This window comes from Heterocephalus glaber, unplaced genomic scaffold, assembly GCF_053883595.1.
Source record: "Heterocephalus glaber isolate CG9 unplaced genomic scaffold, H.glaber_assembly_v1.0 deba00000122, whole genome shotgun sequence".
NCBI classification, from domain to species: Eukaryota; Metazoa; Chordata; class Mammalia; order Rodentia; family Bathyergidae; genus Heterocephalus; species Heterocephalus glaber.
The window spans coordinates 80,458,430-80,485,440 of NW_028258138.1; the positions used below are offsets into that span (position 1 = coordinate 80,458,430).

A 27,011-nucleotide genomic window follows, 5' to 3' on the forward strand; every position below is an offset into this window, starting at 1 on the left:
CTCTGATACCGTATTTACTTTTCCCTTTTATTTCCCCAGGGAGGATCTGACCTGATAATTAATAGCTATGGTCCTGTAATTAAAAACAACTCTAAGAAGAAATGGTTATTTTTCCAAGACGCTAAGAGGATGAGAGCTGAGCAGGTAACCCCCCACAGGAGTGAAGGCCCTGGGTCCATGGTGTAGGCTGAGGTCTGTAGAGGCGGGTGTGCCTTAGAGGGGGGTGTGCCTGAGAGGCAGGTGTGCCATGCAGACAGAGGGTCCACCACTGCAGGCTGACTTTGCAGGACCTGCTGCTGTGGTGGAAAGGAAGTTGCAGAAGGGCCGGAAATGGTGTCAGGGGGCTGGGCAGTGGGGAGCAGGTGAGGACCAGTGTCCTGGGCAGCTGGCATCTCAGTGCTGCCTTCTCTGTTCTTGTCTAGCCTCAGAGAAGGTTTCCTCCAGCCACTCACTTCTACCAGCCAGGCACCACTGTGCTGGTCAGCAGCCAGGACTCGCCTAGCTCCCTGGACCCAGCCACCGCCTTCCTGGGTGCGGCAGTGGACACGGAGCACTCAACACAGAGCGAGGGCAGCCAGGACACCGGTGACTCGGGGCGGTTCTCCCACGAGTCCAGCGCCGAGCTGCGCCTGTCAGCTGCCCTGAGCAGCTCACCCCCAAGCTCCAGCTCCCTGGCCGGCGGGGAGGTGGCAGGCAATCATGCTCCCGGTCAAGACGAGGGTCCCGCGGGCCGGGCCAGGCTGTGACTACAGTGTGGCCATGCAGGCCACACCCCGGTCTGCTCAAAGGACAATGAGCAGCCGCCCAAGCCTTCTGTGAAAATCCTGGTGTCCTGTCGGGTATCTCAGCCTTTTTTGAATGTGGTTTTTTTCCCTTAAACTCACTGTTTTGAATGTTTCATTGTTAGCAATGTGAAAGGGCAGTCAAGATATTTGACTGTGTTACAGATACATCACTGGAGCAGAGGGAGACTGGAAAGCCCCTTTGCTGAATATCTACCTCAGTCTGCCAGGCGGCAAACTCTGAAGAGAACTTCCTTACCTCCTGTAGTGTAGAGTGTCTCAGCGACACAGCCAATGATACTTCCTATAGTGTTTTGTTTCCTTTGCTGTGTGTGGTGTGTGTGATCGAAGGAGTCCCACAGGTAGATGAGCAAGAACGTTTACCTGAAGCTCTGGTTTTTTAAAAAATTGATGCCACTGTCATTTGGGTAATTTAACACCTCTGGCTGTGTGGCCTGTGAAAGAAAATGTGGGACTATTGATTTTCATGAACATCCAAAACAAGTGTATCTCTCTGGAGAGCAGAGCTGCTTAGTAGCATGTGCACAGTAAGCGCTTGAGGCTGCTCCAAGCGGGACTCTGCCTCCGTGACCTGGTGCCTTCTGCCTCCACTCACCTGGTCCTCAGCTCCTCCATTGTTAGTTGCAAGACCCATACAGAGAATAGGTTTTTTAAGAAAATGGTTAGGATTTTCTGTTTTCTTTATCCCAGTTTGGCTTAAAGGGGTGAAGAAATTGCATGAAATATTAAGATTGAAGATAGGGGCCGGGGATTTAGCTCAGTGGTTTCGCCGCCTGTTGCGCAAGCACAAGGACCCGAGTTCGATCCCCGGTACCAAAAAAAACCCAAAAAGAATGAAGATAAATGCAACAGTAGACAGTAAAATGGACTTGAGGTTATCATGGTTAACAGTGCCTTCCAGTATATATTATGAAACATTTTGCCTTAGACCTGTTTAATATTCATGAAGTTGTTTGGGACAGGATTACAAAAAGTTGCCTTAAGAATTTCTTGGCTATTATCAGTAGCTCTTTTTAAGTACAATATCTTACCAAAGCTTTTCTTTTTAAATGCAGGTTTTGTTGAGGGGTATTCAGAGCTGTACCATCTATTTGTTGTATTTTCTTGAATTCTTAAGAGAGTTTGGTTCTCTTGATGTAATCAGTGCTGTGAACCAGGAGCACTAGCTCTAGAAGTAAGTTAGCCCTCTTGCTGCTTTGAAGCCAGCAGATTATTCACTCAGCCACTCAGTGTGGGCTTCTTGCAGTTGTGGAACAGTTCCCTGGTGTGGAGCCATGGGAGGGGATGGGGAATTGAGCATGTGACACAGAACAGACAGGAGGCCCAGCCTTTTAAAAGTACTCTTTCAGATTTTCTGGAAATGACTTTGGAGCCTCACTTAAAAGGAATCTTAATGGGTTTCCCCTAGAAACCTTGTATTTATGGATGGGGCAGGGTCATGTTAAGTGGTGTTCTAAAATCAAGAGAATTTTGCTGGATGATAGTCCCAGTGTCAATTCCTACCCTGATGACTGATGATGTAGCATTTTAATCATGTTTTAAAGCTGTAGTTTTGTGCCAAACTGGGTGTGTGGAGAAGCACACCAGCATGAAGCGCGCAGCCCTTGTGAAGTGGCATCCACGCCCATTCAGTCACCACAGCAGGACAGCGTCATGGTGAAGTGGAAAAGCAGAGTTTGTGGTGAACAGTCTGGGCACATGAGCGTGCTCCTCATGTAGTGGCTCCTGTTTTATACTACCTCTTTTAACCTTGTGCTAGTGTTATTTTCCTGTACTCAGGGAGCGTTTTGTTACTTTTGAGCTGCCTCGTGGAAGCGTGGGCAGATTGACAGGGTATGGCGTTTGGGGTTCGTAAGTAGAAATATGTGGGGCCAGCTTCATCAGTATCCAGAATCAGACAGTACAACAAGATCGTTTTATTTTTAAACTGAAAAGACAAACAGCACCTACCAGGAAGCGCCCGTTGCAGTGACTGAAGATGTGTCTGGGGCGTATGAGCTCGCACCGTCCTCACTGCCTGGGAGACATCTGGAGAAAGAAACTGGTTACTGATGAGGAGGCCCTTAGTTATGATAGATCTCTAGGCTATAACTATTTGCTAACTACTTACCAGTACATTTTTACGTTTTCATTTTGTTTTATACAGACTTTTTCATAATAATCCTTTTACCAAAGAATTTTCAGTAGAAAGTGAAGTTTTGATTGTAATTCCCCAAATTGAATTAACTAGAAACATCTATAGATACGAAGTGTATACAAGTAGTTACTAACCCAAAGCAATAGGGTTTTTATTGGTTGTTGTAGTTAAGTAGGCTAGTAATATTGACTACCTTCTCATTACCAGAGCATTTAAAATAAATTGTAATAACTTTCTTTACCAGCAGATAGTTTTAAAGAATTTCAAGTATATGCTTTTCTTCAGCAAGTAAATCTTCAACTACACAGTATTAAAGTATTTTTAAATTGTTGAAACTACTTGTTGGAGAGAAAAAAATCTTTTCATTAAAAATATTTTGGTCTCATTGAATAATGTACAGCAGAGACTTCTTTTTACTTGGACACAGCAAGCTCCTTTGAAGTGTGAAGCATGAAACTGTGACTAAAATGTGAAGTTGATCACTCGTCTCACAGTGTGACTTCACAGCATTTCAACTCCAAAGGGGCATATATGCAAATGGTAACTATTTTCCTTTCCAAAGATTTATTTGCTGTAAGTACTGATACATGCATGTCATTTTTATGCCAAATGTAACAAGATACTGCTCATCAGTATTTTCATACCAAAGACCATTAAAATATATAGTTTAGCCTATAATAAGTAAAGATGAGCAGATTTGAAATAAATTTATTTAGAGTGGATAGGGAATCTAGCTTTAGTAGTAAAAGATATCAGAGGGCTAAGTTTACATAATTAAAAGCAATACAGTTATATTGGTATTTATCAGTGTTTTTATTGAAGTACTTTATATCAGCAAATTAAAAAAGAAAACCAAAGATATTTAAGGTTACCTCCGCATATAGACAAATTTAGTCGTGCATTAAATTGTTGTTTCTTGTTTCTGTGTTAACCAAACATGTCTCCAGAGCCTGTGGACAAACAGCAAATATGGGACTTTGCATTATATCTGCTGATTCAGCCCAGGGTGTTTTTGCCAAGTGCTGTGATACTTTACTAAGCACCCTCAGTGTGAGAAGTGAACAGAAATAGCAGCAGGCTTTTCCAGTGCAAAGTCTTAGGGTAACCCTGAGTTACCTAAACAGCCCTCTTCCTGGGTAGACTCAGAGGGCTCAAGGCCTCCCTCTGTCACAGGACATGACAGACAGAGGAACCAGTCACTGCTGGAGTGGGCTGTGCTTCAGTAGCTATGCTCTCCAGCATTGCTGAAATGAAATTTAGTTATTAAATTGAAATATTTTCACTGTGTCAAAGGAGCATGGTTTCAAAAACCTTTAGTGAAGGGAAAATATGTTTTATGAAATCTGAAGTTTTATATCAATGATTAGCCTAAAAAACAAGTAAAGGCACAGACTGATTCACCAAGTGACCTTTAAAAATCAGCCTTGCCATCCCAAGGAAATTAGATCTCAGTGGATGCTGTGCACTTCCTTGGCTTTGCAAACACAACAGTGCTTGCCTGGAAACAATGGCAGTGATCTGCACTGTGTGTTTTGCTTTGTTGAGGATTTCTGCCAGAAACTTGCTCACTCATAGGCGACAGCTCTGGATTATTGTTCAAGTCCACATGAATTGGAAACAATTCACAATGTGTCACAAAGAGACAGAATTGAAAGTATCATTTTTAAATGTAAGAATACTCACCAAGGTTCCACTTCAGCAGTGGCTCTAGTGATTTATGTTTACATTTAGTGATTTATGTTTCATTGAATGTAAAGTTTAAATACTGAATGCAAAAAAAATTCCAACTTTATTGAAAGAGTCATGCTCTTTCCAAGACTAAACATGTATTTTGCAGACTTTGTTCCTGAGAATTTTCTACATGGGTCTCTGATAAAATTGCTTTGCTTTAATCATCAAAGTACTTTGCAGTCTGTGAGTACAGAGTAGCAGGTTCTGGAGACCACCATCCAAACCACATCAAATGGTGAATTTGACTGATAATTAGGAGAATATAACCATAGAGTTCTGTGTTAGGTTGACTTATGCTCAGGACATAAGATCACCAGCTAATGCAATGTGTGTGTTACAGGCTTTCAGCTTCTTGTTTCCCCTTTGAAATATTGGAAAGTGTTTAAGATGACAGTCTTTCATTTTTACCAAAAACTATTATTTTTCTGTTGCTCCTGAGACAAATTACCATGAATTTTGTGGCTTCAAACAACACAAATTTATTATCTTGAGCTCTCAAGTCAGGAGTCTGACACAGGCCTCCCTGGCAAGGACTCAAGGTGTTGGTGGGGCCTTGCTGCAGGCTCTGGGGAAGAGCCCACTTCCCTTCCTTTCCAGCTTGCAAAAGCTGTGAGCCCCTCTCTTCAAATCGAGCAGCGTGGTGTCTCTCTGACCCCATCAGAGAAAAGTTCTCCAGTGTTAAGGACTTGGAAAACCAGATTAGGCCCACTTTGAAACCCAGGGTGGCCTTCCATCTGCAGCTCCTGGGTTTCCTCACCCCTGCAGCTTCTTCTAGGAATTTGAGGCAGACTTCTGTGGGCGGTCCTTACTTTGTCTATCATGGATGCACTGTTTCTGTGGAATTCTGATAGCTGTGGCATGTCTGTTGCATTGAAAAGTTGAAAATCTGAGGTCATTTGCTCTTGAAAATCTTTAAAAATTCAAGGACACAAAAAACTTTGATCCTGTAGCTTATCAAAAGTGTGCACAACTGGGCGTGGTGATGATGCCTCTAATCCCAACTCTCAGGACGCTGAGGCAGCAGGGTCCCAAGTTCAAGCCAAGCCTGGGCAACGTAGACCCTGTCTGAAAATAAAATTTTAAAAGGTCTGGGGTGTGGCTCAGTGCTCCCTGGGTCCAAGCCCCTGTGGGGGGCTGGGGGGTTACATTACACTTTCTCTCTGAAACACTTGGAGAAAGTTTAGCTCTGAACTTTTTCAATGTGTGTCTCATAAAATTACAGCTCAGATCTGCGGTTTAACAGAAAGTTTCCTACATACTTGACTCTAACTTTATGGAATTTCATAAAAACAAACTGAAAACGTTTCTCCTTTTCTCTTCAGTGATTGTATTTCTGGGGAAAGTTGGGGGAGACTCAGCAGTTGATAAGACCATGCTGTTTCGTGTTTGGTTTCTCTTAAGAACACGCACAGTGTTCCTGCCTCTGCGTCCGCTGCCTCCAGCCTCACTGGTGCTTTTGGCTTCAGCAGTGCCCGCAGGTCCTGACCTCATCCTGTCCGTCCCTGGGATCCCCTGAGGTGGTTTCCTCTCTGTCATTCTTCTTTGTTGATTTCAGTTGTCCTTTCCTAGAAAGCTTTAGATCCTAAAGCCCTGGTTTGCAGTAATTTCTAGAATATTTCATGTCTAGACTGTTTGAGATTTGAAGGACAGTTTCCAGTTTTGTCCTATGAGGACGGAAAGCTGTCTCTGTCATGGGGTGAGCGTGAGGAAGAGCGAGCTGGCCCTTTCCCACCTCTCTTTCCCCTCAGCAGCCTACACCGTGTGTGTTGGGCACAGGTTCCATCTCTGTTACTGCTACCCTCTGTCACCCCCAGTCAGCCATCAGCACCTTGAGGTTCCTGCCCCCCCTGCAGGTCACAGCAAGCGAGTGGAGCAGCCAAGTCGAGAGCCCACGTTGGGGCAGCTCCAGCTTCTGCTGCGGCACGGCCTCTGCAAAGAACATGCATCTAACCACGCGGCTCGTCATGCCCTCCAAAGTGGGGCCAGATAGAAATGTGTCTTTCGCCTGTGAAGACCAGTGTGTGTCGACAGACGTGTCCTGCACTTGGCACACGGGCACAGCTTGCCCTGGCCGCTCCTGACTTCCGTCCTCCTCCACAACCTTCTGCTTCCCTCAGCTGCAGTCGCCCTGAAAGCTGAGGTGGCAGCTCCAGCTCCCCTCAAAAGATGGGGCACAGTTTGTGGGGTCCTTGCATAGTCAGACATTTCCTCGTTAGGCGGGGTCTTCAGAATTGGATTTTATCTTTTGAAATTCTCTGTAGTCCTCATATCCAGATAGAAACTTAGTAACTGAAAAAAGCCAGGGCTGTAACTAGTGACAGTTTATTGCTAGATCTAAAGAGCAAATAGTTTGTTTGGTTTTTTGAGACAGGGTCTTGCTGTATAATTCAGGCTGGCCTCCACCTCACGGTGATCCTCCTGCCTCAGCCTCCCAAGTGCTGGAATTACAGGCGTATGCCTCTACGTCTGACTACCAATAATTTTTATATTAACTAATTATCCACTGTTATTTTATCCTAACTAATTATTCACACTAATTTAAGAGGAGCAGATATAACATTAGGCCTTGGAACTCCTAAATCCTGGCGTTTTGTTTGTTTTTGCTGCGGGATGCTGTGCTGGGGATTGAACCCAGGGCTGCACACAGATCAGCAGCTTTTAAGTGCATCCAGCCCTTAAAAGAAATGTTTGGTGGGAAAGTTCCTAACCTATTTTCCTTCCTTACCCATGAAATGAGGGTAAGAATGAAGCAGTAGCTCTTTGAAAACGTAAAAGAAAATTCACGTGTAGATAATTATAATCCAGAAGTCACTTCTGGGAGGCTGTGAAACTTATTTTACAGATTTTTTTTCCTTTGTAAGTCAGCATTTCCAGTTACCTTTTCTTGTGTTGAGATGAAGAAATGTTTGTATCTCCTTTACAAGCAAAACAACAATCAGTACAAGAAAGTGGTTAGTCAGAGATGTGGGCCGGGTTCAAGTACTCGTCTGCATCGTGGCTAAGTCCACAGAGAAGACAGGAACCAATTGTACTTCTCAGAGTACTAACTTTGAAATCATCTTATTCCAGTTTAGGCTTTCACTTTGATATCTTGACTTCTAAAGAATTAAAAAGTACATGTTTAGGATTCTTTTCTAACAGGTCTACTTTTTCAAGATTATGGAACAATATGACTTTTTGAAAACTATTCAGGATGAATGGATTTTATGTAGAGCAATGGAGAATGCCACCTGCTTCTGATTTATTCACGTCTACATTTAAGGCTCATTGGAAAAAATGATATGATTGTCATCTTTTTCTTAGGAGAAAGGAACTATTTTCCCTAACTTTTTTGGTACCATCCAGTATCACTCTCACTATAATCCATAAGATTCTGAAAGCTTGACAGATTTACAAGTTTACATCTTGTAAATCTTGTAAGTACTTCATGGTATATAGATACAGTCTTGACTTACAATTTTTATTTTTAAAATTTATGTTACAGACATTTATTTTTCTATGGAACCATCTTTTAAAATCTCAAAAATATTTTTAAGGGCCGGGGATTTAGCTCAGTGGTGCCATCACCTGCCTCACAAGTGCAAGGTCCAGAGTTCGATCCCCGGTACCTCCCAAAAAATTCTTTTTAATTTTGCCTTAAATTATATTGCTTCCTGCTTCCACATTCTGGATTCTCTTTTGTTTACAAATGAAAACTATTTCTGATGATTAGCATCTGGAGCGGCAACAGGGAGTTACAGAGCCTGAACACACGCATTGCCTTAGCCATCAGTGGAAGAGAGGATGTGTATTAAGAAAGTTTGTTTGTTGCTGTTGTTGGACAAAATTTTATGTCTGTGTGTAGGATTTTTTTCTACTTTCTTCAAAGACGTGAATTTGATGAAAGTGTGGGAGCCAGTTAAGTTATTTTGTACTGTGGGTGTTCTGGGTCCTGGCACTCTGTACCATGTTCTTGCAAGGGCGGTGTTTGCAGACTTGCGAGTGGGCTGTGGAGCTGAGCTACACTAACTTCATACTCAGGGGATCAGCTCCGTGGACTCCATCGCATGAAGAAAGCAAATGTTTGCCTTGATTTTGAATGTACTTTCTAAATGTCTTCTGAAAACGTAGCTTTGCTTAATAATGTGGGTTTGTTTCTTTTTCTTGCATCATAGTAAATATTTCTTAGTATTTCCCCCTCCCTGGGATAGTTTGTATTCTATCCTACGGGTCATGCCAAAAATGAATAAAGCTTAAATGCCAAAATATTTGTGAAACTGCTGTCTAAATACTGATTGATTGCACAGTTTAAATAAACTTTTCCTTGGCAAAAAAATAGAAAAGCCTATGTTTCCTTTTTGCTGTTGAGTTGTCTTTTGGGAAACAGAATGAAAACTTTCTGTTTCTCGAACAGTGGCGTCCAGACCCTGGACGCTGGTGGAGGAGACCGAGCGGGTCCTCCTGTGCCCACACTGCGTGCCTGTCCTGTGCCAAAACCGGTGGAAGGAGACGACTCCCAGTCCTCCGGAGCCGCCTACAGGCTGAGGCCCTGTCCAGGGAGACAGGTTCTAATTCAAGACAAAAATTTATTGGAAAAATGATAAAAAATTCTAAAAGCCCCTCAACTCACATATTTAGAGATAACTGATAAACTATGCCCCAAACAGGTTTTTCAAAGCATAGTTTGTTTATTTAAAAAAGCAAACTCCAGGTTTTGGAATGAAATGAGAATTGAAGGGCCAGGGATTTAGCTCAGTGGTTCCACCACCTGCCTTGCAGGCACGAGGTCCCGAGTTCGATCCCCAGTACCAAAAAAAAAAAAAAGAAATGAGAATTGAAAAAGAGTAGTAACTCCTGAAATGGTATTCTGCTGACTGTGGAGAATATGAAGGAATTGAAACAGGAGAATAATAAACTATGCCAAAAAAAGCAAGTAAATTAGGAGAGATGGATAGAATTTCCAGAAATAAAGTCATTGATTTTCTTTGAAAATCTGATCTATCAAACAGTAAACAGTAGATAGGAGAAAGTTAGCCAGAATTAGCTCCAAGAAACAAGTAGAGAATGGAGAGGTGAATGGAAACATTGGCTGTGCATCTGTTTACCTGTTCTAAAATGAAAAACTAAAGAATGAAGAGTAAGCAAAATTCTGAAAGAAAATGGCCAACTATGAAAGCCATAAATCCTCAGATTCAGGAAACAAATACTTGATCTAGAAATACAAAAATCCACATCAAGATGTATTATAGCAAAACTGGAGAACATCAAAGACAAAAGAACTAAACTACAGCTAGAGAAAAGCCAAAAGATCACAGATTACACTAAGAAAATTTTTCATTGTCAATGAAAGAAGCAAGAAGGTTGGTGGGATATCTAAAAACAAAAGGAGAATAAAAAAAAGATAAATTACATACATGTACCCCATGATGAATGTACTCATTTAGTCCAAATATGTGCTAATAAGAAAAATTGAAAAGATACTGAAAGCTATCCCAAATAAATATTATCCCCAAATAAAAGTAAAAAAAAAAAGTGCAACATGGAATTCTGTACTGATATAAACTATAATTTAAATGTCAAGGTTAAAACATGATTCTAAACAAAGATTGAAAGAGTTTACCAGTTAAGTAACACAATTAGGAAGAAAGAAACACTCACTAGAAAGAAGGAAGAAGGATCTAAGGGTAATAAGCAAGATGTGGCAAGAACCAAGAAATACACATACTAGCCAATGACGTGCCACTGCACATCTGTAGGATGGCTGTATCAAAAGTGGGCCACACTGCTAGCGAAAATGCGGAGAAATCTGACCCCTCACCCTCGCTGGGGTGTAAAAGGATCTGGCTACTCTGAAAAATAGTTCAGCAGATTCTCAAAACCAGAGTTAGCACTTGAACCAGCAACCCCACTCTTAGGTATAGTCCCATAAGATGAAAATATCTATTCACATAAAAATCTGTACACATATAATATAACAGCATTCATTATTCTCAATAGCCAGAAAGTGGGAGCCCAACTGCTCACCACTGGTGAACGGACAAATGAAGTACAGTATATCGATCCACTCAGTGGAATATTATTCAGCCATAAAAAGGAATGGTGCTCTGATATATGCTACAACATAGATGCATCTTGGGCTGCTGATACACATAGTTCAGTTGGTAGAGCACTTGCCTGTCATATACATGGCACTGGGTCTGATCCTAGCACTGCCAGAAATAAATAAATAAAAGATAAGTCTTAAAACATGGTAAGTGAAAGACACAAATCACAAAGGTCACACATAGTATGACTGTTTATAAGAAATGCACAGAACACGCAAATCTGGACTGGAAATAGATTAGTGGTTGCACAGGGGAGGGGGTTGGCAAGGAATGGAAGTGATTGTTAGTGGGTATTGTGGTACTCTGGGGGAAATGAAAATGCTCTAAATATGATGGTTGCAATGTAGGAAAAATGAATTTTACACTTCAAGTGCATATTCTACATGAGCTACATCTTAATAAAACTTTAAAACCACGATGAACAAAGAAGTAGAGAAATGTGGACAAATCTAAACCACTTGTACATTTATTATATAAAAGAAAATACTACAAATGTTGACCATAAAAACGTGGGAAAACTAAAATATTAGAGGGGCTGCTGTACCACTGCTCCCAGCACAGAGGAAGGGGCTTCCAGGTTGCCACTGCTCCCAGTGCAGAGGAGGTGAGCCATGTGGGCACCAACAGCACACACCCACCCTGGCCCCCCACCCCCCGGTCAAAATGAGAAGACACGTAAATAAGTCTCAAAACCAGACTTCCAGATCACCTACAGCAACCCCAAAGGGAAATGAGATGGAACACTCTGATACTCAACCACCTGGACTCCCTGAACTGGCAACAAAAGAGGATCTGGAAAAAATGAAATCAGAAATAATTTCTCAGATAACAGGAGAGATTCTGCTCATAGTGCAAGACATGATTAATAAATCTAGAGAGGAGCTGAGGAAGATGATGGAATACCAACATAGGAAACAAGTGGAATCCATAAAACAGATGCAAACAGATTTCCAGGTGATTAAAAACTCCACTGAAAGTCTACACAGCAGAATAAGCCAATGTGAGGACAGAATTTCAGATATAGAAGATAAGATTGCAATTAGTGACCAGGAAAAGAAAAATTGCTTCAAAATTGTAAGGAACCACAAGAAATCAATCCAGCAGCTGCTAGACGATGCAAAGAATAACATAAGACTGACTGGAGTCAACAAAGAAACAGGAGAGAATGCAGATGACATAAAAAAAACTATTCACAGAAGTAATGGCAGAAAATTTCCCAAGCAGGGAAAAAGAACTTGACATACAGATAAGTGAGGCATATAGGACTCCAACTGGCCTTGATCAAAAAAAAATCTACACATAGGCATACAAATGTTAAAATTCCAGAAACCCAAAAGAAGAACAAAGTTCTACAAGCAGTTAGAGAAAAGAAACAAATCACATACAAAGGAAAGCCCATCAGAATCACAGCAGACTTCTCAATGCAAACCCTCAAGGCAAGAAGAGCTTGGAGTGATGTAGTCCAAGCCCTAAAGGAAAACAGCCTCCAACCCAGATTGATGTACCCTGCAAAGCTATCTTTCAAAATTGATGGAGAAATAAGATACTTTCATGACAAAGAGCACCTTAGGAACTTCTTGAATACCAAACTAGCACTCCAAAAAATTTTAGACAATGTCCTAGGAAAAGACAATGAGGATCACAACCCCAGGAAGTCCAGCAGAATGAATCCATCGGGTGCAACAAGAAATTAAATGTAAAGGGGGAGAACCCAACAAAAAGAAAAAGTCATGACAATGATAAGTCAATACGTATCAGTTATAACCATCAGTGTTAATGGTCTCAACTCACCAATCAAAAGAAATAGACTGGAAGAATGGGTCAAGAAGCAAGATCCAACAATATGCTGCATACAAGAAACACACTTAATTCAAAAAGAAACTCATAGACTGAAAGTTAAAGGGTGGAAAACAATACTCCATGCGACGGGAACCCGAAAAAAAGCAGGAGTAGCCATCCTCTTTGCAGATCAAGTGGATTTCAAACCAACACTGATTAAGAGAGACAAAGAAGGACACTACATCCTTGTAAAGGGAACAATCCAACAGGAAGAGATGACAATCATAAATATATATGCACCAAACACTAGTGCACCCAACTATATAAAACAAATACGGACATGAAAAGTCATATGTGCACTAATACTATAGTAGTGGGGGACCTCAATACCCCACTGTCACAAATAGATCAACTAGACAAAAAAATAAGTAATGAAATACTAAAATATTAGACAATAAACATAAGATCAGATGGAAAATATGCAAAATATGCTACCATTCTAACTAAAAATTATAATGTTAATACAATGTAGAATGTATAATTCTAAACCCAATTTCAGTATAAAAAGAACACATGACCAGTTTAACAAAAGATAGGAAAGAAGAATGAAAAGGCAAAGATGTTCCTAAGAAAAAGGAAAAACAAATACAGTAGGAAAAACACAGTTACATGTGAAGTTACCAAAAAAAATAAAATATTTCCACTTTAGAGACTGGATTAAAAGAAAATTTGGTTTATGCTGTTTACAACCTGAAATGTGGATACACTTAGAACACAACGACCCCAGAATTCAGCAGAGTTGCAAGGTATAAGATCAACACACAAAGCTCAGTTGCGCACCTGTACTTGCAGTGAACAATCTGAAAAGGAATTAAACCAATCTTATTCACAATATTATCTAAGAGAAACTTGGTTAAATTACACACTGAGAACACTACAAACATTGCTGACAAATTAAAGACCTACATAAATGGCAAGATATCCCATGTTCGTGGGTAGGAAAACTTTGTAGCATTGAGATCAATGTCACCCAAAGCAGTCTGTAGACACAATGCAAACTGTCAAAATTCTGACAGCCTTGTTTCAGAAATGGAAAAGCCAACCCTCAAATTTGTATGAAATTTCAAGTGGTCCTACATTAGCCAAAACACTTTTGAAAAAGAACAAAGTCAGTATGCTTCCAGAGCTACAGTAGTAATCAGCCTGTGTGATGCCACCATCAGGGTAGATGCACGGACTCAAGCTGAAGTGAGAGGCCCCCTGCAGCTAGCTGGCTTTTGTAAAAAGAGTTTTCCCCAGTGCCAGGGATCAAACTAAGGACCTTGCACTTGCCAGGTGGTGTGGCAATACTGCGCTACATCCCCAGGCCCAGCTGGCTGGCTTTTGCCAACACTGTGAAGCCCATTCACTGGGAAGAACAGTCTCCAGCACGTGGTGCTAGACAACGACGGGATGTTCATATCAAAAGAGTGAAGTTAGATCCTCACCTCACACCACATACAAAAAGGTCTCTAATTCAAAGTGGGTCAGTTTTGAAATGAGAAAAATTTGGAAACATTTTCAAACAAATTTGACACTCGTATGTGGAAGTAATTAATGTGCATATAATATTATATATGTATTTTTTCACCATAAAATCTGTTTTTTTTTTTTGGTACTGGGGATCGAACTTGGGACCTTGCGCTTGCCAGGCAAGCGCTAGAACCACTGAGCTAAATCCCGGCCCGAGCATAAAAAATGTAAAACCAAGTGTGGTGCTACACACCATAGTCCCACTGCTAGGAGGCTGAGGCAGGAAGATCACTTGAGCCCAGGAGTTGAGGTCCAACCTGGCAAGACAGAAATACCTGGTCTTAAAAATAAAAAAGCTATAAAATATGACCCTCAAAAATTGAAAGAAATAGGGCTGGGGATTTAGCTCAGTGGTTTCGCTGCCTGCTGCGCAAGCACAAGGACCCGAGTTCTATCCCAGGTACCAACAAAACCCAAGAAACAAAAATTGAAAGAAATAGAAAAAAGATACACTAAAAAAGCTTTTTGTGTACACCTATGTTAATGTGGGACAAAATAGACTGCAAAACAGTCACATAGATGATATAAAGAATTCACTGAAATTAAATATAATTTTGCACTTGGAGGCATTAAAACAGCTTGCAAATGTATTAAAAATACAAATACAACATATGATCATGGAATACGTTAGCTCAACTCTCTCAAAATTTATAGATGATAATACCTACCAAAGTCATAAGAACATAGAAAATTCAAATAGTACATATATTTAACAAATTTGAACTACCAAACACACACGAAACCCTGCGCTAAAGGAAAAATAATAGAAATTTTTAAGGTACTTACGGAAGTTGTTTCTCTTGTGGCCCCAGGGATTGAACTCAGGGCCTTTACTGAGCTGTATCCCCAGTCTTTTTGATTTTCAAGACAGGGTCACACTAAGTTGCCCTGGCATGTCTTGAATTTGCCACCCTCCTGCCTCAGCCTCCCAGAATGCCAGGGTAATACAAAAGTGTGCCATCAGCTTTGGGTATAGAAGATTTTTAAAAAATTTTTATTAGCTACAACATACCGGAATCTATGGGACACAATGAAAGCTGTCTTACGAGGGAAATTCATAGCAGTGAATATGCATATTAGGAAAACAGAACGATCCCAATTAACCTGATGCTGAACCTCAAGCTTCTAGAAAAAGAAGAGCAGGACAACCCCAAAGATCATACAAGGGAGGAAATTATAAAGATCAGAGGAGAAATCAATGCAATGGAGACTAAGAGAAAAATACAAAAAATCAATGAAGCCAAGAGTTGGTTCTTTGAAAGAATCAACAAAATTGACAAACCTTTAGTCAACCTTGTCAGAAAAAGGAAAGAAAAGGCCCAAACCCATGCAATTAGGAATGAAAAGGGTGAAACTACAACAGACCCAGCAGAAATCCAGAGGAGCATCAATACCTACTTCCAGAACCTATATGCCAATAAGATGGACAACACAGAAGAAATGGACAGATTCCTAGATACATATGAATTACCAAAGTTGAACGAAGAAGACCTAAAAATTCTGAACAACCCAATATCAACCAATGAAATTGAAAATGTAATTAAAAACTTATCAACTAAGAAAAGCCCGGGCCCTGATAGCTTCACTGCTGAATTCTACAAGGCATTTAGAGAGGAACTGCTGCCACTACTGTTTAAACTCTTCAATGAAATTGAAAGGGAAGCAATACTCCCAAATTCATTCCTGGAAGCAAGCATCACCTTGATCCCCAAAGCAGAGAAGGACCCTACTGAAAACGAGAACTATAGGCCAATCTCACTAATGAACATAGATGCAAAAATCCTTAATAAGATACTGGCAAACAGAATGCAGAAGATCATCAAGAAGATCATACACCCTGATCAAGTGGGATTCATCCCAGGGATGCAGGGATGGTTCAATATACGAAAATCAATTAATGTAATACACTATATCAATAGAGCCAAGGACAAAAACCATATGATTATCTCCATAGATGCAGAAAAAGCATTTGACAAAATCCAACATGCATTTATGATAAAAACCCTACAAAACATTGGAATAGATGGTCTCTACCTCAAACTGATAGAAGCCATCTGTGAAAAACCAACAGCCAATATCATACTAAATGGTCAAAAACTGAAATCCTTCACACTAAAATCAGGAACAAGACAAGGATGTCCACTATCACCACTCTTGTTCAATATAGTTCTGGAAACATTAGCCACAGGAATTAGACAAAAGAAAGAAATAAAAGGAATAGAGATAGGAAATGAAGAAGTCAAATTATCATTATTTGCAGATGACATGATACTCTATATAGAAGACCCCAAGAACTCCACCAAAAGTCTTCTAGACTTAATAACCAAATTCAGTCAAGTAGCTGGTTACAAGGTCAACACACAAAAATCAATAGCATTCCTCTACACCAATGACAGACTCACTGAGAGAGAAACAGGGCAAATAATTCCTTTCACAATAGCATCCAAAAAACTGAAATACCTAGGAATCAACCTAACGAAAGAAATCAAAGACCTCTTCTCTGAAAACTATGGCACTCTGAAAAGAGAGATTGAAGATGATATCAGAAAATGGACAGACATCCCTTGCTCCTGGGTAGGAAGGATTAATATAGTGAAAATGGCCATACTTCCAAAACTGCTATATAGAGTTAATGCAATTCCAATTGAGATCCCAGCAGCATACTTCATAGACCTCGAGAAAACAATCCAAAAATTCATTTGGAATAAGAAGAGACCCAGAATAGCAAAAGCAATTCTAGGTAACAGAGACATGGCAGGGGGTATCACAATCCCCAACCTACAACTATACTACAAAGCTACTGTGATAAAAACAGCATGGTACTGGCAAAGAAACAGACCTGAGGACCAGTGGAACAGATTAGAAGATGCAGAAACAATGCCAGACACACTCAGCCATCTCATCTTCGACAAAGGAGCCAAACACCCTCACTGGAGGAAAGATGGCCTCTTTAATAAATGGTGCTGGAAAAATTGGGCTTCAACTTGCCAAAGATTAAAACTAGACCTGTATCTCTCACCATGCACTAAACTAAAATCAAAATGGATTAAAGATCTAAATATTAAAATAGAAACTCTGAACCAGTTGGAACAAAGGTTAGGTAGAACCCTTGAAGACATAGGTGTAGGAAAAGATTTTATGAACAAAACCTCAGTTGCCCGTGAACTAGCACAATCAACAAGTGGGATCTCTGCTTATTAGAAGGCTTCTGCACAGCAAGAGAAGCCACCAGCAGTGTGAAGAGACAACCCACAATGTGGGGAAAAATCTTCACCTGCTCTTCCTCAGACAAAGGTCTACTATCTCAAATCTATAAAGAACTTAAAAACATCAGACCTCCCAAATTTAACGACCCAATCTAAAAATGGGCATCTGAAATGAACAGACATTTCTCAGACAAAGAAGTAGAAATAGCAAATAAATACATGAAAAAATGCTCAACATCACTGGTCATTCGAGAGATGCAAATGAAAACAACGCTGAGATTCCACTTCACTCCAGAAAGAATGGCTGCTATCATGAAATCAACCAATAACCAATGTTGGCGGGGCTGTGGGGAAAGAGGAACCCTGCTCCACTGCTGGTGGGAGTGTAGACTGGTGCAAGCACTGTGGAAATCAGTATGGAGATACCTCAAAGAACTAGGACTGAAAGTCCCATTTGACCCCACTATTCCACTGCTGGGGATCTTCCCCAAAGAATTAAAAAAATCATACCACAGTGATATATGTGCACCCATGTTCATAGCAGCACACTTTATGATAGCTAAATCTTGGAAACAGCCCAAATGCCCTTCAACTGGAGACTGGATGAAGAAAATGTGGTTTTTTTTATAAAATGGAGTACTACTCAGCCATAAAAAATGAGAAATTAGAGACATTTATAGCTAAGCGGATGCACATTGAGGCGATACTCTTAAGTGAAATAAATAGGACACACATGTGTAAATACCAAATAGTTTCTCTGGTGTGAGAAACTGAAAGTGTAAATAAAGACTAAATGTATAATAGGTAATGTGAAATAGTAAGAAAAGGGGCAAAGGGGAAGGAAGTGGGAGGGCTAGGGGAAAGGATAGAAGGGAATGGGATTAATATGAGAAAATGGAAAAATAGGAACAAAATCTTTGTAAATAGGGAGGACTGGAGGGGTTGAAGGGAGGGCTAGGCAAGGGTGAAAAATAAGAAACAAGAGAGACTATGTAAAGGTGCAAATTTCCAATGATGAATGTCATTATATTGTATACCTAAAATGTACCAATGATTAGAATGAATAATGGATAATGTAAAATAGGAAGAAAAGGTCCAAAGGGGTAGGCGTAGTGGGAGGGGCAGGGGAAAGGAAAGAAGGGAAAGGAAAAATGATGAGAAATGGAAATAAAGTCTTTGTAAATAGGGAAGGGTGGAGGACGTGAAGGGAGGGCTAGGAATGGGGAAAAAATAAGAACCAAGATGCATTATGTAAAGGTACAATTCCCAATGAGAAATGTAATTGTGTTGTATGTCTACAATGTACCAATAAAAGAATTTAATACAAAAAAAAAATTTGTATTAGCTATACTGAAAGTCTGAATGACTATCACTTAATAGCCTACAGGCCCTGTTCTTCAACTACAAGGTAATAAAATGGAAGATGAATTATGAAAAGAAAAATGCCACATATTTTGAAAAATTTAAATGCTTTTATAAGTAATTCCTAAATTAAACTAAAATAGAGCTGATTGAAAACTAAAATGTATCGAAAGTTTTAGGATACAGTAAGAGCACCTAGGAATATAACCGTAAGTATGTATATTAGAAGGAAACAGACGGCTTTAAGAAGGAAATGAGGACATTAACGCTGTAAGCCCCAGAGCACAAGGGCAGAGGCAGGCAGAGGTGGGAAGGGGGCGGGGGGGGGGGCGCCGCAGCCGGGCGCTTGCGCTGTGGGCCCCCCGCGAGGGCCGGGCTGTCGGTCCCTAGTCCCCGCGCACAGCGGCCCAGCCGCCCTGGGAGTCTTCGCACTTCCACCCCGGGCCCTGTGCACCACCAAAGAAAAGGAGAATGAGAGACAGTTGAAAGTAATAAAATTGGGTAGAGAAGGTTAACACTGCTAACTTTCAAAAAATCCAGCTAAGTTAAACAAGAAAACGCAGACAGTAAATCAATAAAATAGCACAACCCACTTAATGTCCATAAATCTGAAATACTGCGACCCATTCAATGGATAATTAATTTTCTAAGGGGATTAAAAAAAAGATATACCAATTAAAGAATGTACCAGGCAAACTATGTAAAACTCTAATGGAGAACATTATAAAATTACATCAAAAGCACTAAAGAGGAAAATAGCTCGTTTACACCTATATTCATATTCAGTTCAAAATATATATTCTGGAATTAACACTATAATTCGGAACAATTAACCTTTTGCATTATTCACTGCTCCCTAACTCCCTTTAGTCTGCTTCTCCTCTTAACCTTCTTCACCCTCACTTCTCTCAGCTCAGCAATTTCTGTGACGATGTTAATTGATTATTGAGCTATTAGAGGTGAGTAGTTTACATTTTAATAGATAACTCTTAAAACCAAAGCAGCTTTACAATCCAAAGAATAAGGGAAACCTAGTGAAACCTTGCTCAGAATAACAGACAACAAGGTGTGGGGATGTAGCTCCGTGGGGGAGCACCCGGGGGAGAAGCGGAGACAGGTGGTGAGGCTCTGTTAGGGCACACGCGCTGCCTGGGCGTGTCCCGGTGAAAGAGCAAATGCTTGCAAAGGATCTGTGCGCGCAGCAGAGTCTGTGCTTGTCGTTTTTATGCAATGTCAATGTCATTTTGAAAGAGAACGAAACCAGTGCCTTCGCCTTTTGCTTCTAATAGAAGTCATAACAAAGCTGGGAGTGCTGGCCAGGTGCAGTGGTGCCTCGCTGTCATTTCAGCACTCCGAGGGAGGCAGGACTACAAATTCCAGACCAGCTTGGGCAACTTAGCAGTTTAGCAAGACCCTGCCTCAAAATAAAAGCTGGAAAGGGCTAGGGGTGCAGCTCGGGTACAGAGCACCACTGATCCCACCCTCAGCGACCCCAGAAAAGGAGCTCTGGAAACCAGTGACTACAGGCTGTGGGAGAAAAGGTACAAGCATGGAACGGTGAGCAGCAAGGGAGGAACCAGAGGCAGCGTCACGTACTTCTAGGACTCTGTGAAAAATACACTTCGTCTAGGCGAGCCTGGCACGGCTGCCATCCAACCCAGAAGAGCCTGGGCCTGGGACTCTCGCTAGCAAGGAGCGGACCAAGCCCTCAGGTCCGGCTCCCAGGAAGAGGAGCCAGGGCTCCCAGGATGGGGCACAGAAAGTGAGCACTGGAACCCAGAACACGTTGTGTGTCAGGGAGCAAGGAAGTGGTCAAGGGATACAGGCCTCAAGCCATCAGAGGAGCCGGCTGAGGAGCACCTTTTAGCTAAGCACCAGAATGATAATGAGTAATAAATTAAAGTCGCTGAAAGGAAGGAGTGAGTCCTTTCTGATGAAAGAGAGGGAGGGAGAGAGAGAGGGAGAGGAGAAGAGGAAGAAGAAAAAGAAGAAAGAAAGGAGAAAATCAAAAAGCGAAAGCAAGGGGTTTTTTAATAGTAACAATACCAAAGAACAGCAGAAGAGCTGTGTGTGGGAGTGCACACATGCCAGTAATCCCAGCACTCTGGGAGGCTGAGACAGGATCGCAAGTTCAAACTCAGTATGGGAAACTTTGCGACTCCATGAGTCTCAAAAAATTTTAAAGGGTGTGGGGCTGGGATATCGCTCAGTGAGAAGGCTCTGGGCTCCATTTCCAGTACCACAAAACAAAACTAGAAGGAGTGGCAGTTAGAAATGACCATTCTGGAGCCACGAGAGTTAGAACTGAATCAGGCAGGAATCACCAAAGGATGCAGAAGCTGGTGGGTGATAGTTTAATGAGGAACTGGAGATTTACAAAGTCTCAAGGTATTTCCTGAGAAAATATTAACCTTTCGGTGATGGCAACCTTAAAGAAGCCAGTTGAGCACTGAAAGGACAAAACATTACACTGATGGGTTTTTCTACTAATTATTTTTTGAAGCATTATTTTCCCGACACAAAAGAGCTTTTTTTCTCAGTATAATGAAAATTGAAATCCTATGTGTATTTAATAGTAAATAGACAAATTTTATTTTTTATTTCCACTTGAAGAGTTACATTTCATATAAAAGTTTACAAATAACTTTTTATTTTGATTTTTTCAGTATTTAAAAAGTTGCCTCGATGGCATATTATGATGTAATGCTAATTGCTTGTAGGATAGTTAAATGTCAGTATTGAAACCTAATTTCTAGCTGCCATCTTGTAGATATGTTCACCAAGCATGTATTTTGTATTTTGTTGCATTGTACACTGCAACTAAAAAGCCAAGGAATTGACATATATAAGGTGCGTGTACTGTTTCTAAAACCCACAAACTAAGAATGATAAATTACCAATATAGTTTAGTATTTGCTAATTTTACTACTTTTTATTATGTATATGTAGAGAAGTCATGGGGATTATAAATTCAATTTGAGTAAAGTTTAAAACCATATATTTTATGATAAAGGGCCTTTAACTTAAGATGGCCAAACCACTGATATTATATATTTGCTGTAAAGAGAATTATAGGAGTTTTATTTTTCTGATATTAAAAGTTACTTAATAAAGACTTGTTTCCGCTAACTTGAGAGGAAAAAAAAGCCAGTTGAGTGATGCAAGTTGACAAAGCCCGCAGGAAACAGACTGCGCTGGGGTAATGCGGTCCAGCAGCTTCACCATCGCCGAGCTACGCAAGGCGGGGAGACTGAGCGAACCTCGCAGCTTAAAGGGGAACGGGATGGTTAAGCACCATGGGGACCCGGTTGGGATGGAAGCAGAATCGACAGAAAGCTGGAATAAAGGCGTTACTGGAACCACAGGAGAGATTTCAATATGGCCAGTACACGGTCACGTGCCACCTAGTGACTCGTCCCCACGGACGTGACAGACAGGGACCCCAGGAGACTGCATCACCAAGTTGTATCACAGCCTGATAGGTCGTGCCCCACCCCAGGGTTCTCACCATGACAGAGTCCCCTCCACAGACTCTTTGTCCTTCGAAAATGCACGTGGAAGGATTAGGAGTAGAGAGGAATGATGGCTCAGAAAATTGCTTAGATAGTTTGGAAAATAAAACGCTATCAGCAAATAACATTTGTGCATTAACAAAGAGAGCAAAATAGCAAATAAGCAATATGTTAAAAGGACATATTGAAATATTTATTTTCTTGTGCCTCTCCTATAACTTTGAAAATAATTCAAAATTTACAAAGTAAGAAGTGAATACCCTGGTATATGTATACAGTGGCGTGTTACTCAGCCACACGAGGCAGTACTGATAAACACACAACACGTAAGCTGTTAGTAGTACAGCTCAGCGGCAGGCTCTTGGCCTGTATACTCTCGGCCTGGGTTCAACCCCCTTTACTGTCAAAAGAACATCTAAAACATGGATGAATCTTGGAAATATGCTGAGTGGAGGAAGCCAGTCACAAAAGGTCATGTATAGCAGATGATTTCATTTGCATGAAACAAAAGGCCAGAATTAGGCGAAAGTGTAAAGTAGACCAGTAGCGGCCAGGGAGGGGCTGGCTGGCTAGGGAGCGGAGCACAGAGGCAGTGACTGCTGACTAGTACAGTATTTCTTTCCGGAGTTATCAGGGTGTTTTGGAATTAACTAGTGTTAATCCTAGTGTTAGATACTAATTAGTTACCTGCCAACTAGTGTTAGTAGGTACCCTCTGTATCCTGAAATTATTGAGTAGAAAAAGATATAGGGGCAAAGTTAATGTCCTCTCCCACACTGTCAGAATTGAAGGTCATTTGAGAATTGACGTTGAAGAAATGGACAGGCTCAATGATAACTGCTTATTTCTCAGAAAGTGAGAATCTAATTTAACCCAATTAAATCGAATACTTAAATGTGGTAAACAATATCTCTTGACAAAGACAAGAACATATGACTGGAAAACAGAACCTAATTAAAGAAATCTTCACACCAACAGCAAATTCTCTTCATTCTATTTGACCTCAAGCCTCAGAACAAAAAAAGAAAAGAAAGGGAACATGAAAATACAAGGCTTCCAAAGACTTTTTAAATTGAGTTCATTGGTACAATTTAGATATACATAATGATCACATTCGCCACAGGCAATTTGTACCTGTACATGATGTATCTTGATTCCTCTTTCTTTCCCATTTCCCTCCCTTCTCATCAACCCCTCTTCCCCTCCTTATCACAAAGGTTTATTTCCATTTTATCCTTCTTTTTTCATCTTTTTCTTTTCCCTTCCTTCCTTTCCCCCTCCTCTCTCCCTAGTTCCCCTTTCCTTTTGAACAATTTCTTCCTATTTCACAGTATCTATTATACACTTTGGTCCTTATTTATACTTTAAATTTCTAACACCAGAGAGACAATGTGATATTTACACATATGTGTTCAATTTATTTCACTTCAGACTATGGTCTCAAGGTATATCCAATTACCTAGAAATGTCTAAAATTTATCTTTCTTTATGGCTGAGTAGTACTCCATTGTATAAAAAAAACTACATTTTGGGGGCCGGGTATTTAGCTCAGTGGTTCTGCTGCCTGCCTTGCAAGCACAATGTCCCGAGTTTTTTATCCATTCATTGGTTGATGGGCATTTGGGCTGTTTCCAAGATTTAGCTATTACAAACTGTGCTGCTACAAACATGGGTGCACATATATCACTGTGGTAAGATGCTTTTCATTCTTTCCGGAAAACAGCTGGGTCAAATGAAACCTCTAATCCTAGTGTTTTGAGGAATCTCCACAGTGGTTTCCACAGTGGTTGTACCATTCTGCACTCCCATCAAAAGTGGAGAAAGGTTCCTTTTTCCCCACAGCCCTGCCAGCATTTGTTGTTGGTTGATTTCTTGATAATAGCCATTCTTTCTGGGGTGAGATGGAATCTCAGTGTTGTTTTCATTCAGGAGAGCCTGGAGTGAAGTATTTCAAGCCCTAAAAGAAAATAACTTCCAACCTAGACTGTTGTATCCTGAAAAATTATCTTTCAAAATCGATGGGGAAATTAGTTACTTCCATGACAAGGAACACCTGAGAAATTTCATGAACACCAAACCAGCACTCCAAACAATTCTAAACAATATCCTAGAAAAAGACAACAAATGTCACAACTCCATGAGGCTCAACAGAGGGAAGCCACCAGACAAGGTAAGAAACTAAAGGGAAAGGGGGAAAAATAAATAAAAGAGCCAACAAAAGTAAAATATCATGACAAAGATGAGTCAATATCTCTCAATTATAACTATCAATGTTACTGGCCTCAATTCACCAATCAAAAGAAGTAGACTGACAGAATGGATTAAGAAGCAAAATCCAGCAATATGCTGTATTCAAGAAACACACCTAACTCAAAAGGAAATTCATAGACTGAAAGTAAAAGGATGGAAAACAGTTCTCCATGCCACAGGAACCCAGAAAAAAGCAGGGGTAGCAATCGTATTTGCAGACAAAGTAGATTTCAAACCAAAACTAATTAAGAGAGACAAAGATGGTCACTACATCCTTTTGAAGGGAACAATCCAAGAGGAAGAGATGACAATCATAAATATATATGCACCAAATACAAATGCCCCCAACTATACAAAACAAATATTAATGGACATGAAAAACCAAATAAGCACTAATACAATTATAGTGGGGGACCTCAATACCCCACTATCACAAATAGACAGATCATCTAGATAAAAAATTAACAAAATTCAAGAACTTAACCAAGCTATTGAACAAATGGACTTAATAGATGTTTACAGAGTGTTTCACCCCACAAAATCAGAATACACATTCTTTTTGGCTGCACATGGGTCATTCTCCAAAATAGACCACATGCTAGCTCACAGGACATGTCTAAGTCAATGTAAAAGAACTGAAATTACCCCCTGTATTTTATCAGACCATAGTGCAATAAAATTGGAGATCAATAACATGAGAATCTGCAAAATTCTCACAAACACCTGGAAATTGAATAACACCCTCCTGAACAACAAATGGGTCACAGAAGAAATTAAAGAAGAAATTAGACAGTTTCTACAAGTAAATGATAATGCCAGTACAACATACAGGAATCTATGGGACACAATGAAAGTAGTTCTATGCAGGAAATTCATAGCAGTGAATGCTCATATTAGGAAAATACAGAGAACTCAGATAAATAACCTAATGCAGAACCTCAAACTCCTAGAAAAAGAAGAGAATAACAAACCCAAAGCTCGTACAAGAGAGGAAATTATAAAGATCAGAACATAAATCAATGCAATGGAGACTAAGAGAATGATACAAAAAATTAATGAATCAAAGAGGTGGTTTTTTGAAAGAATAAATAAAATTGATAAACCTTTAGCCAACCTTATCAAAAAAAGGAAAGAAAAGGCTCAAATCCATGGAATTAAGAATGAAAAAGGGGAAGTCACAACAGAACCAGCAGAAATCCAGAGGATCATCAATACCTACTTCGAGAGGCCGGGGAACTAGCTCAGTGGTTTCCCCACCTGCTGCACAAGCACAAGGATCTGAGTTTGATCCCTGGTACCAAAAAAAAAAAACCCAAAAAAACCCTACTTCGAAGAACTGTACTCTAAAAAAATGGAAAACACAGAAGAAATGGATAGATTCCTAGATACATATGAACTGCCAAGGTTAAATGAAGAAGATATAGAAATTCTAAACACCCCAATTACAATGAGTGAAATTGAAAATGTAATAAAACATTTACCAACAAAGAAAAGCCCAGGTCCTGAAGGATTCACTGCTGAATTCTACAAGACATTTAAAGAAGAACTAACCCCATTACTCTTTAAACTCATCAAGGAAATTGAAAGGGAAGCAAGGCTTCCAAACTCATTCCTGGAAGCAAGTGTTACTTTGATTCCAAAACCAGGAAAAGACCTCACCCAAAAAGAGAACTACAGACCAATCTCCCTAATGAACATAGATGCAAAAATCCTCAACAAGATACTGACAAACAATACAGAGGGTCATCAAGAAGATCATACACCCTGACCAAGTTGGATTTATCCCAGGGATGCAAGGATGGTTCAACATATGTAAATCAATAAATGTAATACACTATATTAACAGAGTCAAGGACAAAAACCACATGATCATCTCAATAGATGCAGAAAAAGCATTTGACAAAATCCAACACCCATTCATGATAAAAACACTACAGAAAATTGGAATAGAAGGTCTTTATCTCAACCTGATTAAGGCTATCTATGAAAAACCAACAGCCAACATCATACTAAATGGTCAAAAACTGAAAACTTTCACACTAAAATCAGGAACAAGACAAGGATGCCCACTATCACCACTCCTGTTCAATATAGTTCTGGAAACATTAGCCACAGCAATTAGACAAGAGAAAGAAATAAAAGGAATAAAGTTAGGAAAGGAAGAAGTTAAACTGTCATTATTTGCTGATGATATGATACTTTACATAGAAGACCCAAAAAACTCTACAAAAAGACTTCTAGACTTAATTGACAGATTCAGTAGAGTAGCTAGATATAAGGTCAACACTCAAAAAACAATAGCCTTCTTTTTTTTTTTGGTACCGGATATCGAACTCGGGTCCTTGCGCTTGCGCAGCAGGTGGCGAAACCACTGAGCTAAATCCCCAGCCCTACAATAGCCTTCTTATACACAAATAGCAGACTCACTGAGAGAGAAATTAGGGAAACAATTCCTTTTACAATAGCATCCAAAAAAATGAAATATCTAGGAATCAATTTAACAAAGGAAGCAAAAGACCTCTACACTGAAAACTACAGCACCCTGAAAAAGGAGATCGAGGAGGATATAAGAAAAT

The 27,011-nt window shown here is 40.3% G+C and overlaps 1 protein-coding gene and 1 long non-coding RNA gene across 4 annotated transcripts in view; one reads left to right on the forward strand and one right to left on the reverse strand.

Moving 5' to 3' along the window:
• Positions 1 to 8,918, forward strand: part of Prtg (protogenin) — a 103,667-nt gene extending 94,749 nt beyond the window's left edge. Inside the window, exons 19-20 of one of the 2 annotated variants that reach the window (XM_021260749.2) lie at positions 40 to 144; positions 6,525 to 8,918. In XM_021260749.2, coding sequence (XP_021116408.2) covers positions 40 to 144; positions 6,525 to 6,752 — 333 coding nt within the window. In that variant the 3' untranslated portion in view covers positions 6,753 to 8,918. Of the gene's footprint in view, positions 1 to 39; positions 145 to 422; positions 3,818 to 6,524 lie in introns of those variants that run through there. The other variant, XM_021260743.2, reaches the window with a different exon arrangement.
• LOC110349807 (uncharacterized) overlaps positions 2,754 to 27,011 on the reverse strand; it is a 97,141-nt gene continuing 72,883 nt past the window's right edge. For both annotated transcript variants that reach the window (XR_015450722.1, XR_015450723.1), the window contains one exon: positions 2,754 to 2,831. This is a non-coding gene — a long non-coding RNA (uncharacterized LOC110349807). The remainder of the gene's footprint in view (positions 2,832 to 27,011) is intronic.